The sequence below is a fragment of the Lingula anatina genome, chromosome 3, assembly GCF_051362555.1.
Source record: "Lingula anatina isolate TDL-2025a chromosome 3, LinAna3.0, whole genome shotgun sequence".
Lineage (NCBI taxonomy): Eukaryota > Metazoa > Brachiopoda > Lingulata > Lingulida > Lingulidae > Lingula > Lingula anatina.
The window spans coordinates 12,080,274-12,099,203 of record NC_141769.1 but is presented as its reverse complement, the minus strand read 5'-3'; the positions used below and the strand labels follow the sequence as shown (position 1 = coordinate 12,099,203).

Here is an 18,930-nt window from a genome sequence, read left to right as displayed (position 1 = left end):
CTTATGGTTGTTGGATATCAACTTACTTTCTATGTAAAAACAGTAGATAATGCTTTTATTTAAAATTGTTTTATTGTTCATACGTCCTTTTAAAAATTGATCTATTTAAATCTGGTTCAAAACAAAGTATGAAAGTTTGATAAACTTTGACTTAATTTTCTGTTGTAAAAGCTAGGTGATACGCCACTTAATAAAAGGTGCTCAGTGTTAAGACTTTCTAGTGAAAATCTGATATACAACAAATTTACCAGGAATAAACGTTTTCCCCTCAAATAACCAACCTTAAATCCCCCCCATCTTAGCATTTGCCACAACTCTAACAATCTGGAAAAATTTAATCGAAATTTAATAATTGATTGCCAACGTTCAAGCCAACTTCCAGGAAATTCTGACTTCTGCAAGAAATTCAAAACTAAGTCAAAGGCAATGATGATTGTATGGAGGTACTGGATTATTTTTGGCAACATTAATTCATGTCACAAAATGCTAAAAATGATTTTTTGAAAATAAACTTGATCTAAAAATTAGTTCAACATGAAACAGTTGATGTACTTTCAAGTAAAAACTGTTTTAAAATCTGATGTTTGCTGCTTTATTGTGACATCAGCATGATGTAGACCGTGTTACAAAAGACAACAATCTGATTCAGTCACATACATGTATTCTGGGCTTAGTTTTCTTTCCAAGATGAAAAAAAAAAAGAGATTTGGGATTGTGATGTTAAGACAATATTTCCAAACCTACCTTCTTGGTCTAAATGAAAAATAAATAGCTAATGAAATTAATCAGATCGGGTTTCACAAATATTATGCAAATTTTTTGTTTTGTATTTATGCAAAGTGAATCACTTTCACTCCAGGCTGCATTTTAAACTTTCACACAGATATTAAGTAACTTAATTCCTTATAATACTGGCTGCTATGCACATCAATATTGCATAAATAGGGATTATATGTTGTGGCTGGGAGTAAGACAGACTTCAATAATAATAATAATAATACTCAATTGGACAAACTTATATGTAGGTGCACCTTCACAGTTAAATCAAGAAATATTTAAAAGTAACATATGAGCATATAACAGTGACCCTGGGATCGATACAGTACTAATATTGTATGATTACAGAACATAACACAAATATATCTGCTTAAAATTACCATGAAAAATCCGGAAAAATTCAATATTCTACTCCTGCCAAGTGTGTGTCTTTTGCAGCTAATGAAATTATAAAATAAGGGTTTAACTACCAAACTGACTTTAAAGAGTTCATGAATGTTTGTGTAAGATGTCAGTATAAATGGACTGCTTGGCAATATACGTGAAACAATTTCTAATAGAAAACATACTACACAATACATCAACAGTACCAAGTCAAGTACAATAAGTATAAAAATCAGTCTTGAACTGACAAAAAAACTTCTTATTGTTTGCACTAATAATTACATCTTTGTTATTACAAAGTCATTTTTATAAAAATTTGAACATAAAGTACAAATGTAATACACTGAAAAATATGTGTGGAAATGACTAGTAATACAAAATAACACAGGCCGAGGAGGGGAGGGGATCGTCAAACAAACCACCCCTTTTGCCAGGAAAAGATCTGCTCTGGGTTAAAATTGGTGCAAGAGGGTTTCATGGTAAAAGGTCCCCTTTTTCAGAAAAAGCTCCCCCCCCCCTTTCCTTCCTTCCTTTGATATTGTTGGCTAAGGGCCTGTAACACATCATGGAAGTACAAACAATGGGACCATATAAAGCTTCAACCTTGAAGACTTCTGAAATGGCACAGTCATGAGGGTACAGTGTATGAAAGTAAAGTATCAAGCTCACAATAAATAAGTTAAAAATTGTAAATAAAAAATTTCTGAACATAAACTATTTGCAAGAAAGGTGTTTTTTTTTTTTTACAAACTCTTCATATAAAAAAACACTAATAATAAAATGATGGTAAATAAATAAATACTGATTTGTGCATCATTTAAAAAAAGGAATAAAACTGGGTGTTTCTTTTATCTGACATCAAATTACAATAATGAATACAACAATTCTCACTCCAGCATGGGCTGAAAGGTGAGAAAGCCGAGTATTGTTGGAGGCAGTGGCAGCTTCTTCAGGAGCGATTTTTTATGTCTGACAGATCGTATGATCACCATTCGGCAAATTTCTTGAAGGTTGATTGGCTGAGGTAATTCAAATACACACATTTTACAATACGAGTTGCTGTGACGGACATCACTGGAGACAACTGCCAGCCGTTGACTACAGGCTGAAAACATGGGTAAACATGAGCACACATGCAGGCCATTAATCACGCAATCCTGTGATGAGGTGGCCAAACGGATTAAATTGTCACTGTCGAATATGTCCACCTTTGTCACAGAAAATCTGTCCTCTGTAATGACAAGAATATAGACAACAACAAGGAAACGCCCATCAGGACTGTACATGGGAAGTCCGTACTCAAAGGCGTCTCGGGCATTGCTGACTGTTATCTGATGCAAACGCTGGTGAGATTTCAAATCCCAGAAGGCAAGATGGGTTCCTCGACAGAAGGCGAGTCGGGACCAGCCATACCTGGGGTCAAAGGCCAAGGTCCCTGGCCCCATCCAGAGATTATAAATAGGAGCACCTGTCCAATCAAATAACTCGATTATATTCAGCTTCTGTGACGTACCGACTGAGTACAAGTAGAGTTTCCAGGAGTCATGTTTCTCATACAACACACCAATCTTTGTCTTGTCGGGACTTATAACACTTTTATAGCGCACATCTATGTTATATTGTTCTGGTGCATCGAAACATGAGACTATACTCTTCTCCTTCAGGTCTACACACACGAATGTGATAATCATAGGCGGAAGTCTGAAGATGCCTATAACCACCATATGGTCTTGGTAGCAGTAGGCCGTGTCGTCTATGTGGATGACATTCATGGCAGAGTCCTCTATTCTGGCTAGGACCTCAGGGTGTTGGTGGTAGGGGACAGGGGTGGAGGTGTGGTGGACAGCACCACGGACATCTAGATGGTATCTGAGAATGATGAAAAATTGAAAATACCAATTCAAAGGAAATCTACGCTCTTGATTTATCAAAATTAATAGTACTCATGACTATCATCAGCATATTTTTTTGTGAAATCAATGCTTAAGAAAATAAATCGAACAATAGTTATTCAAAAAATTTAAACTGTTACAGGTCATTTTCAGGAAAAAAATTTGACAATAAAGTTATGCTACATACTTCACTTTCTTTTAATAATGGAAAATTTTAAATCAATCAAAAATTTCAAATTGACATAACAGAGAAAATTCATTCCATCAAAGATAGCCACAATTTGAAAATAATCACAGTTTTGTCAAAAAAATTATAAAGAAAACCTGAACTATAAACTCCAGTTCTAGCATATATTATGTTACAAACATCCTAACAATGATGGCCTTAATATGAATGTCACCTTACCTCACAAACACCAAGCATTTCTTCTGTCTGTCATGTACCACACTGAGCTGCCAGCGACATAGCCTAAACCCGACCCATCTCAGACTACAGTGGTACAGAGGATAGGTACATACCACAGGGGAATCCTCAAAACCCAGCGTGCCTTATAATAAAAATTAATGATAAGAATTATGAGAAATGGTAATTTGATTTTTTATATATTAAAGCAATAATAACTCTTCGTTTCGGCCAAAAAATGAATTTTCCTGGAGTAAACAACAATTTTCCCATACTTACCAATGGTTAATGAATCCATTTTTACATTCAAAGTTAGTCCCTGGTTTTTTTCTAAAAAGTTTGGTTTTTTGTTAAAATCTCTTAAGAGATTTTAACAGAGTATAGGCATCAATGGAGGTCACGTGGTCTAAAGACAAGTTCAAATATCAGAATAAAAGCTATAACTGCTGTTTTTGCGGTAAAACAGAATATATTATATTTCTATGAGTTATTCACAAGGTTTTTATTGTGAAATATAGATCTCATACGAAGAGTTATTATCCCTTTAAGATAAGCATGTTCCATTTGTTCAGCTTGGGTGATTTTTTGAATGAATGTGTTATTTTTAAAAATTACAGTTTCAGAATTATTTTGAGGCCTAATTTTAATTATATTAAAATATACATACCACCCTAATATTATCAAGGAGTTATAACAGTCCAAACTCCCCCCATTCTTTCTGTTTCCCCTGCCGCACTGTGCGTATTTCTTACAATTAATCGGCCCTTCAGGTCAAACACATACAGAGGCGAGACACCTCTCTCACATCTTATCGAAGTGAAACAACAAGCCGATAATTTTAAATACGGCATTTTTTAATTACATAATTCGAATAAGAATTATAGTACGGACACATTCTATCACAGCTTTCATCTCTTCAGAAATACATTATCACTAATCAAAGGGACTTTTATACAGCAACTCTAACGTCCCAAAAGCAATCTCTAAGCTTTTAACCAGGGGCGCTGTCAAAACACACGTCCTCAGGGGCCCAGTCCTGGGTGTAACTGCCCGCGACATTTTATTTTATTTTATTTATTTATTTATTTCTCATTATTCATTCGAAGTACATTTTCCGTTCTTTCTCTGTTTACTCTTTCTTTTTCTCTCTCTCTCTCTCTCTCTCTACTAATTATAACGTTACAGGCCACCGCACTTACCTAACCGCACCGTCACATGCCTGTACCACACCCTGCACTGAACAGTTTTCATTTCACTGCGTATATAAGGCCTCCTCTCTATTTCTTTTTGCTCACTTCACTTTCTTACACAGAACGATACGTGTACTCTAACGACACCATTTTAGCACACCCAGTCGGAGGAAAAGGTAATTATTTCAACGATAACATAAACTTCTCTGGCTTTGGGTATTTCAACGTTTCTATCTATCCTTTTATAACGATATTAGCACACTTGGTCGGGGGTAAGGTAAATTATTTCAACGCTAAAGTAACGTAAACTTCTCCGGCTTTGGGTCTTTGCAACGTTTCCGTCTATCCTTTTTCTTACACTTTCGTATGTACTTCGTGTAAATTTGTTATCAATTTTTAGGTTATTTTGTATTTAGATTTGTTTTCAGTATTTTTCGCTACAATTTTTGTTCTGTTATTTATTTTGTTTTATTTTATTTTCTTTCAGTTTTACGTTTGAATTTAATAAAATTCAACCAGTTAGAGACTTCCTTTATTTGACCGAGTGCAGCTACAGTAAAACTTATCTCCGGTGGAGTCTCTCTTCCCGTGGGGACCAACGGTGCAGCCTCTCTTCCCGTGAGGACCAACGGTGCAGCCTCTCTTCCCGTGGGGGCCAACGGTGCAGTCTCTCCTCCCGTGGGGGCCAACGGTGCAGTCTCTCCTCCCGTGGGGGCCAACGGTGCAGTCTCTCCTCCCGTGGGGACCAACTGTACAGCCTCTCTTCCCGTGGGGACCAACGGTGCAGTCTCTCCTCCCGTGGGGGCCAACGGTGCAGTCTCTCCTCCCGTGGGGGCCAACGGTGCAGTCTCTCCTCCCGTGGGGGCCAACGGTGCAGTCTCTCCTCCCGTGGGGGCCAACGGTGCAGTCTCTCCTCCCGTGGGGGCCAACGGTGCAGTCTCTCCTCCCGTGGGGGCCAACGGTGCAATCTCCATCCCCATAGCTATTCAACGGACAATTGGTGTTCATGGACAAACCCGAAAGTGACAGTGAGACAGAGGAAAGTGTAAGAAGGACTCAACGAAAACAGAAAGTGACAAAAAGAATGGCAGAATATTTAGAAGCAAGAAAACGTGAAAGAGAGCATATGACCAGTGCCAAACGCTCTACCGGTGATTCTGCTACAACCGAGAGTCGAGATCAGGCCGAGCCTTGCGATGGTGGGAGTCACGTTGACACTTCACAGAATACCAGCGCCGCTACACCTGCGTCGTCGCTACAGGATATGAACACTCTAGTTAAAGCTCTGACCGATTCCATGAACCTTAACAGATTGCCGATACCAGAACCCAGCATTTTTACTGGAGATCCACTACAGTACTTAGAATGGAAGACATCCTTTCAGATGCTCATAGAACGAAAAGGTATACCCCCTGGAGAAAGGATCTTCTACTTAAAGAGGTATGTGGGATATCCAGCACGTAAAGCACTTGAAGGGTTTTTCTACAGCAACAGCCCCTCTGCATTTCACAGCGCATGGAAAATTCTGGATGAGCGTTACGGACACCCCTTCCTAGTACAGAAAGCCTTCCGAGACAAACTAGACACGTGGCCTAAGATCCCAACCAACGACCCTGTAGCTCTGAGGGACTTCGGTGACTTTCTGCAAGCCTGCCATGATGCAATTCCACACGTGCCTAATCTGCGCATTTTAAACGATTGTACAGAAAACCAGAAGCTCATCGCCAAACTGCCAGAGTGGGTGACAGTGAGGTGGAACCGCGAAGTGACGCAGTGTATTGACATTACAGGTGAATATCCTCCTTTTCAGATGTTTGTGGAGTTTGTGACCAAGGAAGCAAGAATTGCCTGCAACCCGATTTCGTCAATACACGCCCTCAACGCTACGACTGCTGCTGCTGCTCACAAGGTCAAAGGTAATGCCAACGTTCTTACCACTACCTCCAGTCCTCCTGTGTATGTTTGCACTTACTGTCAGAAAGGACATTTCATTTCACAGTGTGAAAATTTTCGATCTCTGACACTTGATCACAAACGCACTTTTATTCGTGAGAACAATCTATGTTACGGGTGTTTACGTCACGGCCATCACAACAACACTTGTAAAAGGAAACTAAGATGCGAAAAATGCCAGGGAAGACATCCCACGTGTTTACATGATGACAACTTTAGGTTAGCTCGCCCACAACCTACAACAGAGTACCAGGTAGCAAATTCTCTTCAGATTGACCAAGGTAAAGATGACAGCACCTCCATGATAGTTCCGGTGTGGGTTTCCAGTAGGGAAAATCCGTCAAAGGAAATCCTGACGTATGCTCTCTTGGACACACAGAGCGACACTTCCTTTATTCTACAAGAGACGGCTACAACATTGCAGATTACCGGACAGCCCGCACGTTTATCGTTGTCAACAATGACCGCCTCAAACACAGTTATTAACAGTTCCCGGATTTCCAGTTTACAAGTAAGAGCCTTCAACTCATCTGAAATTGTACCCATCAATGCCTGTTTCACCAGAGATTTCATACCAGCAAATCGATCTCACATTGCAGTGACGGAAACAGTTAGTAAGTGGCCACATTTACAGCAACTTAGTGCCGAGTTACCACCCCTACAGTCATGTGAGGTAGGACTTTTGATCGGGTACAACTGTCCGATGGCTCTAGCTCCCAGAAAGGTCTTAATTGGAAAAGAAAATCAGCCTTTTGCAGTCAGGACTCTGCTTGGTTGGAGGGTGGTGGGATACTCTACTCCTCCAAGTGCCAATGTCAACGTTGTCATTGCTCATCGTACAGCCGTCAAAGAACTACCTCAGTGTTCTTCAAAAGAAGTCATCAGAGTAATAGAAAAGGACTTCGCTTATGACAATGGCAGCGTTGCTGAAATCTCCAAATCACCACGGTTGACTGGACCCTCCTTTCTTTGGCAAAGGCAGGTGAAACTGGAACGTGTCACTACAGAACTACAGTTGGGGGATCCAGAGGTGAGAGTCTTTTCATTGTGTACTGCAGTTACGTCTACAATGCCAAATATCCTTGACCTCTTTACGAGATTCTCTTGTTCGTGGAAAACCGTGTCTGAGATGGGGAGGATCCAACGAATTGCAAATGGTGTAAATGGAACACAGACTCTGACTATTGAAGAAAGAAGAAAGGCAGAAAAATCTCTTGTTATGCTTACCCAACGCGATGCACTTCCAGACGCATTCAGTGCCCTCGATGCAGCTACCACGTTACTTAAGACGCATCAGCTTCACCCCCAAGATCTGGTTCTTGAAGATGGTCTTCTTCTGAACGGCGGCCGATTACGGAAAGCAGGTTTTCCAACGCCATTAAAACGTCCATCCATCCTACCAAAGAATCATCATGTTACGCGACTGATTCTTGATTATGCTCATACGGACTCCCAACACCAGGGCAGAGGTATGACTCTCAACAAGCTTCGATCCCTTGGTTTTTGGATTGTAGGTGGCAGCAAAGTCGTCGCAAAATTCATTAGTCAGTGTGTTACTTGCAGAAAATTGAGAAGGTAGACCGAGTCCCAGAAAATGGCAGATTTACCCAAGGATTGCGTAGAACCAACGCCACCCTTCACCTACTGCGGTATAGACTGTTTTGGGCCTTTTCTCGTTAAACAGGGACGCAAAGAAATAAAAAGGTATGGACTTTTGATAACTTGTATGTGTTCACGTGCAATCCACATCGAGTTGTTAGATGACATGTCAACTGATTCTTTCATCAACGCTTTACGGTGTTTCATTGCGATTCGTGGTGCTGTTAGACAGATCCGTTCAGACCAAGGTTCCAACTTCATTGGTGCGATTAACGAATTTCAACATCGAGTGGACAGCAACAAGATAGCAACGTTTCTAACCAAAAGACAATGTGACTTCATTCTTAATGCGCCCCACGCAAGCCACACCGGAGGAGTGTGGGAGAGGCAAATAAGAACTGTGAGGGAAATTCTTAATTCCGTGCTTCAATTGTGCCCAGGTAGAATGGACGATTCATCTCTCAGGACCGTTTTCTACGAGGTCATGTCGATCGTCAATAGCAGACCATTAACAGTGAGTGAAATCAATGATCCGAAAACTCTCGAACCGCTCACTCCAAATCACATTTTGACCGCCAAGGCTGACATACCGTTTCCTCCTCCAGGTAATTTCGTCAGGGAAGATCTCTTTCTACGAAAGCGCTGGAGACGCGTCCAATATTTGCTAGAACAGTTTTGGTCTAGGTGGAAAAAGGAATACATCAGTCAAATATCTCTGCGACAGAAGTGGCATGAACCTCGTCGTAATATGCAGAAAGGAGATGTTGTTTTGATCAAAGATATAGAACTTCCTCGAAACCAGTGGCCTCTGGCTCGAGTGGTGGAAGCCAATGCAGACGATGACGGACTTGTGAGAAGAGTTAAAGTCAGAACGGGTTGTTCTGGAACTTTGCGATCTTCCATTCTTGAGCGAAATGTACAAAAACTGGTATTATTGGTTGAAAATTAGTGTTTACATGTGTACATACATTATAGTGACATTACTACAATGACTTTATTGCAGTGACAGTGATATATTTCTGATGATAATGGACACTATTGGAACGAGTCTACATATTTGCTTAAAATGATTATATATCATTGAAAGACTGGATTCATTAAGTTTATTTGTATAACGTACATTGCTTCAATTAAGGAAAGCCAGCAGTAACCGTTTAATGGTTCATTTACATTTAATTTATTGTTTTTCTAATTGCTAGCATTCACTGGTAATTGCGTATTCATAACGTAGCAGTTAGATTTCTTTATTTACTTAAAATCATTTTGATTTTGGTGGGAGTGTAACTGCCCGCGACATTTTATTTTATTTTATTTATTTATTTATTTCTCATTATTCATTCGAAGTACATTTTCCGTTCTTTCTCTGTTTACTCTTTCTTTTTCTCTCTCTCTCGCTCTCTCTCTCTCTCTCTCTCTACTAATTATAACGTTACAGGCCACCGCACTTACCTAACCGCACCGTCACATGCCTGTACCACACCCTGCACTGAACAGTTTTCATTTCACTGCGTATATAAGGCCTCCTCTCTATTTCTTTTTGCTCACTTCACTTTCTTACACAGAACGATACGTGTACTCTAACGACACCATTTTAGCACACCCAGTCGGAGGAAAAGGTAATTATTTCAACGATAACGTAAACTTCTCTGGCTTTGGGTATTTCAACGTTTCTATCTATCATTTTATAACGATATTAGCACACTTGGTCGGGGGTAAGGTAAATTATTTCAACGCTAAAGTAACGTAAACTTCTCCGTCTTTGGGTCTTTGCAACGTTTCCGTCTATCCTTTTTCTTACACTTTCGTATGTACTTCGTGTAAATTTGTTATCAATTTTTAGGTTATTTTGTATTTAGATTTGTTTTCAGTATTTTTCGCTACAATTTTTGTTCTGTTATTTATTTTGTTTTATTTTATTTTCTTTCAGTTTAACGTTTGAATTTAATAAAATTCAACCAGTTAGAGACTTCCTTTATTTGACTGAGTGCAGCTACACTGGGTCGTGTTATTTTGATAAGAGTTAGTTTAACTAAGACATGAGCCGGCCACCCCCAAACAAAACTGTTATAACTCCTTGATATTATATACAGTGTACAGTATATGAAGCACACATCCACTCACACATGCATTGTGAGCTATATTTACACAGGGATTACAATAATGCAGCGCTATACAGTATAAACCTGAGTGATGTGAAAATGCTTGAATTTAGCCAAGGCAAGTTTTCTCAAAAAAAAAAAAGCCTTAATTGTTAAATAAGGTTCACGTTACAACCTCTTCTTATTCAATTTTTCGACAGGCACGGAAGTATGTATACCTGCTACGGAGGCTCTCCACTGTTCTACTAGGCAGCATTCTTTCCGTACGAGTTCTCCAGTACTAGTTTCCATTCTCAGGAAGCCGCTTCCATCTTCTAATTCCTCGCAGTGACCTTGGTGCAGCTCAGGCTCGCTCACAATTTCACTTCCCCGGGTCCTCTGCGTCCTAGGGCTGGCACTCCTGTGTCGACAAGGACTTCTTCTCTTGTTCGGTGCAGTACAGCACAATTTCTGACCCATACTGAACCGAGCGCAGAAGGCATAATCTATAGCACTGGAGTATTTGATCTTGGACAGGTGCTCCTGCTTGCTACTCCTGCTGTTGTTTTGATCATGGCAAATTTCCACGAAAACTATCCACCGCTACTGCAGCAATAATATTTATCTACATATTGTGTTAGGTGTGATTAGAGTTGAGAAAACGCAATGCACTTGCCAGACGGATAAATGGTTTGCAACAGATTTTAATAATTAAAATTTACATTAAAATTGTCTTGACTGGAAAGTTTTTCTTTTCAACCAATAAAATATCTTTGTCCAGTACTTTTTTTTGTCAAAAGAGAAATGCATTAAAAATTCTGTAAATAGAGGCAACTTCTTTGTTGTATGAATATAGATCTATATCCTTATAAATATATTAATATAACTGAAACCTTAAGATTGATAACATACCAAGTACAAAATACTGCAGGGTTCTGGAATCCTCGCAAGGTATTATTAATAATCCATTATACATGATCAGCCTTTATTTATTATTATTTTTTATTTATTTATTTATTTATTTATTTTTTTTTTTTTGTAAATTTTACTTGTACTCTTTTTATGATACATATTCATCATGGTACACTACAGTAATGTTACTAGTAGTAATTTTTACTAAGGTCAAAATAAGTAACATGAATTGAGTGATGTCATCAGATCAAGAACTTTTTTTTTTTTTTTTTTTTTTTGTAACAACCATCTGGGAGCTTTAATAAATCAAATGCAACACAATCTCACAATAATATTGTCATACTGAATTTATTCTGGTCTTTCTAGTACATTAGCATCTGGCAGTAACAACACAGACAACCTTTCGGAATGTTGGGTAGGCATTGGAGAAGGCTTATCTTACGGTAGCAAATGTAATTACAGCTGCACAGCTTTAAAAAGCTGTAGTCAATAACTGCTGCAATGGGCTGTACTTTGTAGCAGAGTGAGGTTGTTTATACATTCAGAAAGTTTCTTGCAAAAATTGTGACAACTGAACATCATGACACTTCACAACTGAAATGGATTAATCTAAAAAAAGTGGGCTTGATAGTGAACCATATTATTTCTTCACTGCTAAGAGATGCTCCCTGTACAGAGCAAAGCCCTTGTTTTCTCTGTCAAGATAACCACATTGTGTGTGTATATATATATATATATATATATATATATATATATATATATATATATATATATATATAAAGAGATCCCGTTTTTGTCTCCTGTAAGAAGCCATTGACAGTGTGGAGATTATGCTGTTGTGTTAAACACAAATGGTCAGCCCATTGGTCAGCTACATAATGGTATTGGTAATAAATAATGACAGATGTATCATGTGTTAGCCTTGATGCTTTTTCTAAACAAACCTTGCCTGGAGAGGCTTCCAAGAGAAACGAAGAGTTATTCTAAGCCCACGAGACCCCTCCCCGAGAGAACTGCTCCCAAACTAATCAAGTAATGATGGCCATCAGCTCACATATTGTTAAACACCTTGAGTCTACTTGCCAGGGATTTTGTCAATACAGTGAACTGATGGCCAGCGATGTCAGATATATTGCACAACCTCTTATCCAAAGGTTTCCTGCAGCACAGACACTGCCCTCATCTTTCACATACAGTTTGTGAAGTGTTCTCAGTAAATAAGATGCATGTAATACTATGTGCAATGCGTCTACCATAAATATACTTTTACTGCACAACATTTAAACAGTTTTTGTTCTTTTATTCTAGCCTTTATCTATATGTACATCCAGTCAGTGGATTAGCTCTCACAATTGTTTGAAGTTGATGACCCATCATCACAAGCTGTATCTCCTAATTAACTACAAAACAGCTACTTACAAGAAATATATTACACACAACATTGCTTTGCCAGACATAGGTGACACTCATTCATATCAAGCTAGTCAGTATTTCAGTTATCAAAGTCATGAGTTTTGGTTCATTTTTTTTCTCTTTGAAAATCCCCATTATCTATATAATATTATAACATTGGTCCTCCACTTGATGTCAAACTCGTATCTTAGAGGAGATCCCAAAAGAAGCAACTATTGAATCTCAGAAGTAGAAACAACTTTGACACCTTGGTAAATATTTTTTCTTACCCTCCCACAACCTGAACAAAAAAGTCAGCAAGTTCCGATACCATACAAGGTAGTAGAAACAAAATCTGTTTCAACAGGTCTTTTCCCCCCTTTTATTTTATTCACATTTAAATATATTGGTTCATAAGAGACAAAGTCAGCAAAGTTACAGTAATATTCATTCATTGTGTCATTGCTCCACTCACACATTCTATTCAAAAGGTCCAGCAATCTATGTAGCATTGCCTCTGGAGTACAGGATAAGGGCAACAATAAGTCCGTATAGACCCAGCACTTCAGCAAAAATAAGGATCAGGATCATACCAACATATAGCCTAGGTTGCTGTGCTGTTCCTCTTACACCTGCATCACCGACTATGCCGATAGCAAAGCCAGCAGCCAATCCACTAAGTCCTACACTAAGACCTGCTCCCAAGTGAGCGAAGCTCCTGAAATTACAAATTACAAATGTGTAGATAGCACTTAAATTTTGTATAAATCCAGTTACATCAGTCGAAGTTTACCAACTGTCAAGTAACCTTTTTAGAAATCAAATTATCAAATAGTAAATATTGGTTGAAAATAGGTCATCAAAAACAAATTTTGCCTTCATTCTGATCAATAAGAAATCACCCTTTTTACCTCTATCTAAGAAACATACTAGGGCGACTCCATAAATATGTATTTTGTCTAGCTCTAGAAGCTGACCTGTACTGGTTTCATTAATTAAGACATTTACATAACAATTACTCCATGCTGAGTATGAGACTAAGGCCATCAACAAAAATATTTACTCTGTTGAAGAAAAATTCGGACTAACACCCCATTTCCATAGATTAGATCGACCTACTTTAGATCGACCTAACTCCCTGGGGGTTCACGCTAAATAGCTGTCAGCCGGGCGGACACGAAAGTTAATTACCCCCTTACAGCTTGTAGTAGGCGGGACGGACATTTAAGTCGGATTATCTGAAAGTAATCTAGTGAGACTCCCCGCGGGGATAGATCGATCTAAAATCTATGGGAATAGAGCCTAAGAGCGCATTCAGAACAGTAGACCAACAGATCTGCATTCAAATATGGCCAACTCACTCGAATACTTGTTGCGTAATCCCCATGGGGAATCTATACAGTGTCTACTCAGAATTTAAGTGGTAGGCTTTTTAGCGGGTCACCATATTTGATCCGCAGATATATAAATCTGCTGTACTGAATGCACTTTAAGGCTATCAACAGAGCTTTGCTTACGCCGTTAAGGTATAATTTGGACTGATGTCTTGAGCAATCAGCAAAGCCACCACCAGGCCGTAGATAGCCACGATACCAGCCATGACCACTGGCAAGATGGACTTCATGATCAGCTCTGGCCTCATGACCGACATGGCTGCAATGCCTGTACCAGATTTAGCAGTGCCATAGGCTGCTCCAAAAGCTGAAAAATATAATATATAGGACGAAATGAAATACATGAAAATAATATTCAGTACTTACTACTGATGTGGATGCAATACTTTGCAACACCATAGAGTGACTAAAAACAAGCTGAAAATCACTGGTGAAATTTAAAGCAAGTTGTAAGTAAAACCTGGAGCACATTAATACATGACAACAACTGATACATGAGCATGCATGACTGGAACCCACAAGCCAAACAGGACAGCACCAGAGGCTTCTCCAATAAATGGAAAATATAATACAGTGTATATACATCTTAAATGCATATATATATATATATATATATATGAAACAGAAATGTACACAACTTGTTCAAAAGATATGGAAATACTAAGTAATGGCAATGTGTACTGACACTACAGTATTTCTATATAAAAAGCATGTTGCAGATGAAATAAAGTGTTTGAAGTAGGTGCAATACCAGCATCAGGCTGCTCTCAAAGGTGAAAATATAAAACATGCTTCAGTCATTATCAGGTTTGTGAACTATTGTATATAATACTAGTGCTTTCATTATCTGTCTGTGAAATGATGATGCGTTGATGCTTTACTTAAAATGTTGGCCTTCAGTATGGGCACATTCAGAGCAGGTCTAGCTTGTGACATGAGTCAGGTCAGATTTGGGACCCTGTCTGTGTGGTAATGTCAGTTGGGATACTTCTGGTTACAATTAACCTTAGTCTGATACAGTCACATACATATTGAAAATATGCAGGTTTTCATATTAGGTGTGGGGCATAAGCTTGAATTAATGTTATCTGATATAAAACATGTTTGGGACATTGCAGAACCTATGTTTGAGCCAAATATCAAACTTCATGAATTTATACAGGATTCGTAGGACCAATGGCAACCACTTTTTTTCCAAAAGCCAAAGTAGAAATTCCATTAGTTAATAATGATGAAATATAAGGTGGTGCCATGAGTCCTGCACGCAATCAAATATCATCAGATGGTTTAATGTACTACATAGATTATAGTCCAGTGATAGTGGATTGTAAAAGATATAAAACCATGTACATTGCCTAATAAAAAATTAAAAAACATACGAAAACAACACACTTCAGAAGTCTTTATACTACTAAGTTCTTTTCCATACTACATCAAGTCTTAGAAAAATACAACCTTTCATACACAATTGGTAAGGAATCAATAGAATACTACCAATGCAACACTCCCCTTAGTTAACAAGTCACATGGAAGGAAAGTCACTATAATTATTGAAATTCCAAGCTAAAGCAAACACACAGGCACCAAATCTCCTACGTGTCTATATTGGCGTTTTGTGGGCAGTGTGCTCAGATATGGAGAGTCCTGTCATTCAGCAGAATATGCAGTACCAAAGTGGTTACTTGTAATTATTGATCTAGTTCATAGCAAGGACCTAGGAAAATCAATAGCCTGCTTATTACTGCGCTGCATAATCTGGTTCTCAAGTATACTATAGCTCCATGACATAAAGCGCTTATATTCCAACAAAATGACATGGAATTTATTGATAGCTTTTCATTCTGCAGTGGGAATATAATAAAATGCAGGAATTCCAGGATATTTTTATAATAAGGCTTTCAAGAACACTTAAATCTAAACCAATCTATTTTGTTCTTTTGTGAAACACCTACACAAATCAGGAAATGATGCTTTCATCCTGCAATACATACTTCATCAACCTGACACTAATTTCAAATTCTGCCCCACTAACAAAATGAAATTTGCACATGAATTTACGTGAATTACTTCTTTCATGGTGAAAACAGTTGGAATTTCCGGGTGTGGTGAGATTGAAGTTTCCATACTGATAAGGACCTTATCATGCCTTAGACTTTTAAAAAAAGTTAAACCACCAGGTCATCAGACAATATCAGTAAGTTTATTGCTGGTTTATGTTGGTCCTGATGTAGAGACAATATAAAGTCAATTTTCATAGACCTGGACTTTTAAAAATTGATTTCAAATCATGGACACCTCCCTTCCTGTTCCATCTGACACCCTCACTCTCTCTATCATGTTACTATATCCAGAAGATAAGTTATTTTATCAATTATCAATATTCTCACTATCTGCAGGACAATAGACAAGAATTATGATCAATGAGTTGGCACAATGGCTGGAAATGTGTGCTATTTCAAAACTGGAATTGAGAACTGTTATCAAAATTTCCACTGAGACCCCACCAATTTTTAACGTTTTGAATAAATAATAAAATATATACAATATAACTGTATATATTTTAATGTTTTCACATATGAAAAGTCATGTCAAAAAAAAAAAAAAAAAAAAATCGACACCAATCATTCCACCATTAAGCAAAAATAAATAAATAAAAAGAAAAATTCTTAGAAATTAGTTAAACTATCCTTATACCAGTGTACCTGGCCACAGTGTAACACAAACTTAATACATCATCTGTCAATGGAGCTGTTATCACCTTCCCCACAGATCATCACCACATGACCAGTCATGTGGCTCCCTATTACAAAACTGGTCACAGGACTGTCTACATTTGTCACCCATTAGAATTCTGGATCAGTCTTCAATGGGTTTAATTAGTTCCAAATTAATTTTTCTTCTTCTGAATAATTAAACAGTCAAGCTTGAAGCACGGTATGAATTCAAATGTCACTATTAATCAGATGTCTTTCTGTAATATGATGCTAAAAACTTACAGATTAAGTCTATACTATTATCACCAAAGAATTAGTAGAAGCAAAGGCGAATCAATGAAAACAATTCCATTTTACTTAAAATATAATTTTCCTGGTAAGTCCATAACTTCTGAAGTTCATCAATGATTGCATGTCATTTTCTTTCCCTAATGTGTCAGCAGAGGTGGACGGGTCTACAAGAACACAATTTATAACCTAGTGTGCTCCTAGCATAGTAAACTTGTGGATGACCCCAGGCCTAAGGGACGAGGAACAAACCACCCTTTTTGCAATTCATACTGATTTATTAACTCTACAGGCAGCCTTGACACGACAAGATTAAACACTTTTGCTGGGAGCCACCAAAGATGCTTCTTACAATGGAAATGTTAATGTAAAAAGATAGTCACCAAAAGTTAATTTGTTTTTCAAGCAATTAAAAAAGAGATTGATAGTAATACAGACTTACAAATAAAACATCTAATTTACAAATCCACTGATCAGAAAAATTATTTCAATACTTTTTTAAACATAAAACTGCTATAAATACATAAAATATAATAATAAGGGATTTAAATTTTGCTGTTGGGGTTAGACATAGCGCTAGGAGTAAAAAGCATCAATCATACACAAAATAACATTTATAATAAATTTTAAACATCAAACAAGAGCAATGTGTTCAAAACTTCATTCTCCTTTTAACTATAAATTACAAATCCATAAAATATTTTTGCTTTTGTCTTCCTTCCTTTCCTTCTTGCAAGAAGACTTTCAAATGACAGAAAGTGATGCTTGAAATGCACATGTTGTATATCTATAAACTTTTTAGCAAAATCCAGTAGATGGTTCCTTTAAGTTTGGGATTGCAAGGGTCTTTTCTCACAGAGTGATATATTCAAGCAATACAATCTATGTTTATACCCTTCGTAAAGTCCTTACATGTAATTATGCTACATGGGTGTTTACTCCTTTCAAAGGTTTTCCACAAAACTAGTGCTGTTTCGTTAAGTTATACGATTTGCCATGCCGAGTGCAGAGCTGACTTTCAGTACTGACCAGTCTTTTTTGTTGTCCATTTCTCAATGTGTATGGGAACAGACTGTATTGCTGAAGTATACCACTATGGAAAAAGGGTCAAAGCATCAACTGGAAGCACTCTCCAAATCGAAAAATTGTCTGAAGATCATTTGTCTGACTGTAACTCAAAACTGATTTTTTTAAAACTAAAAGCAACCTTTCAATACTTATTGAACGTAAACTATGTTTCTTCAATTCATTAGCATTCTAAGCACAAATAGTTGGTAAAAAAGCTCGATGACAGCAGTAATGATTTGGGACTTTGTACAATCAGCCCGTAATAAAATCTTATCACCATGTAAAGCATGACATTCAGCAAAACGTTGTCTACATTTCAAATACCATAATGAATTAATTTTATCGCATCGTTTCTTAATGTCGATCTATTAGTATTAACTGACGTCAGTCAATGTCACAAGACTGTGAAGTGGCATTTTATACAAAAATTAACTCAGCCCGATCTCGCATAAAACGTTTCAAGATATCAAAATGAATCAAACGATATATAGATTGTCACATCATGTGTTGAATCAGGAGATGTTTCTTTGAAACAACATAAAAATATGTCATTTCCTAATGTAAAATTATCAATGAATATCTCAATGTCAATGCTGATTAGTCTTCCGGTGAGACCCCCAGTGATAAAAAATGATCAAAAACTGCGAGACAACAATACATACCACTGAAAACCATGGCTGCTGTTACGCCCATGACACCAAAAAACGGCGTGTATATGGGATTTTCTGACATTTTGGATGTTCTTTTAGAATAACGAGAAGACAAGCCGCCCCGATCAGATCTTCCTACAAAATGGCTGGTGCGCTAGTATCATGTGATTCGATCCGATTGTGAGCAGATGTCCTTGACTTTGATTGTAACTTGAATTATAATTGGTCCATGGGTG

The 18,930-nt window shown here is 37.7% G+C and overlaps 2 protein-coding genes across 2 annotated transcripts; both read right to left on the bottom strand.

Annotated features, from left to right (window-relative positions):
• Nucleotides 1-53: 53 nt before the first annotated feature.
• On the bottom strand, nt 54-10,877 carry LOC106155409 (uncharacterized). Its single transcript, XM_013530240.2, has 3 exons — nt 10,516-10,877; nt 3,460-3,601; nt 54-3,030 (listed from the first exon to the last, which is right to left on the bottom strand). The coding sequence occupies exons 1-3, from the start codon at nt 10,754-10,756 to the stop codon at nt 2,049-2,051; spliced, it is 1,365 nt and encodes a 454-aa protein (XP_013385694.2). The 5' UTR covers nt 10,757-10,877; the 3' UTR covers nt 54-2,048.
• A 1,590-nt stretch (nt 10,878-12,467) lies between these two features.
• On the bottom strand, nt 12,468-18,896 carry LOC106155417 (V-type proton ATPase 16 kDa proteolipid subunit c). Its single transcript, XM_013530257.2, has 3 exons — nt 18,707-18,896; nt 14,098-14,281; nt 12,468-13,298 (listed from the first exon to the last, which is right to left on the bottom strand). Exons 1-3 carry the CDS (start codon nt 18,774-18,776, stop codon nt 13,082-13,084), a joined length of 471 nt encoding a protein of 156 aa, XP_013385711.1. The 5' UTR covers nt 18,777-18,896; the 3' UTR covers nt 12,468-13,081.
• Between the last annotated feature and the right edge of the window lie 34 nt (nt 18,897-18,930).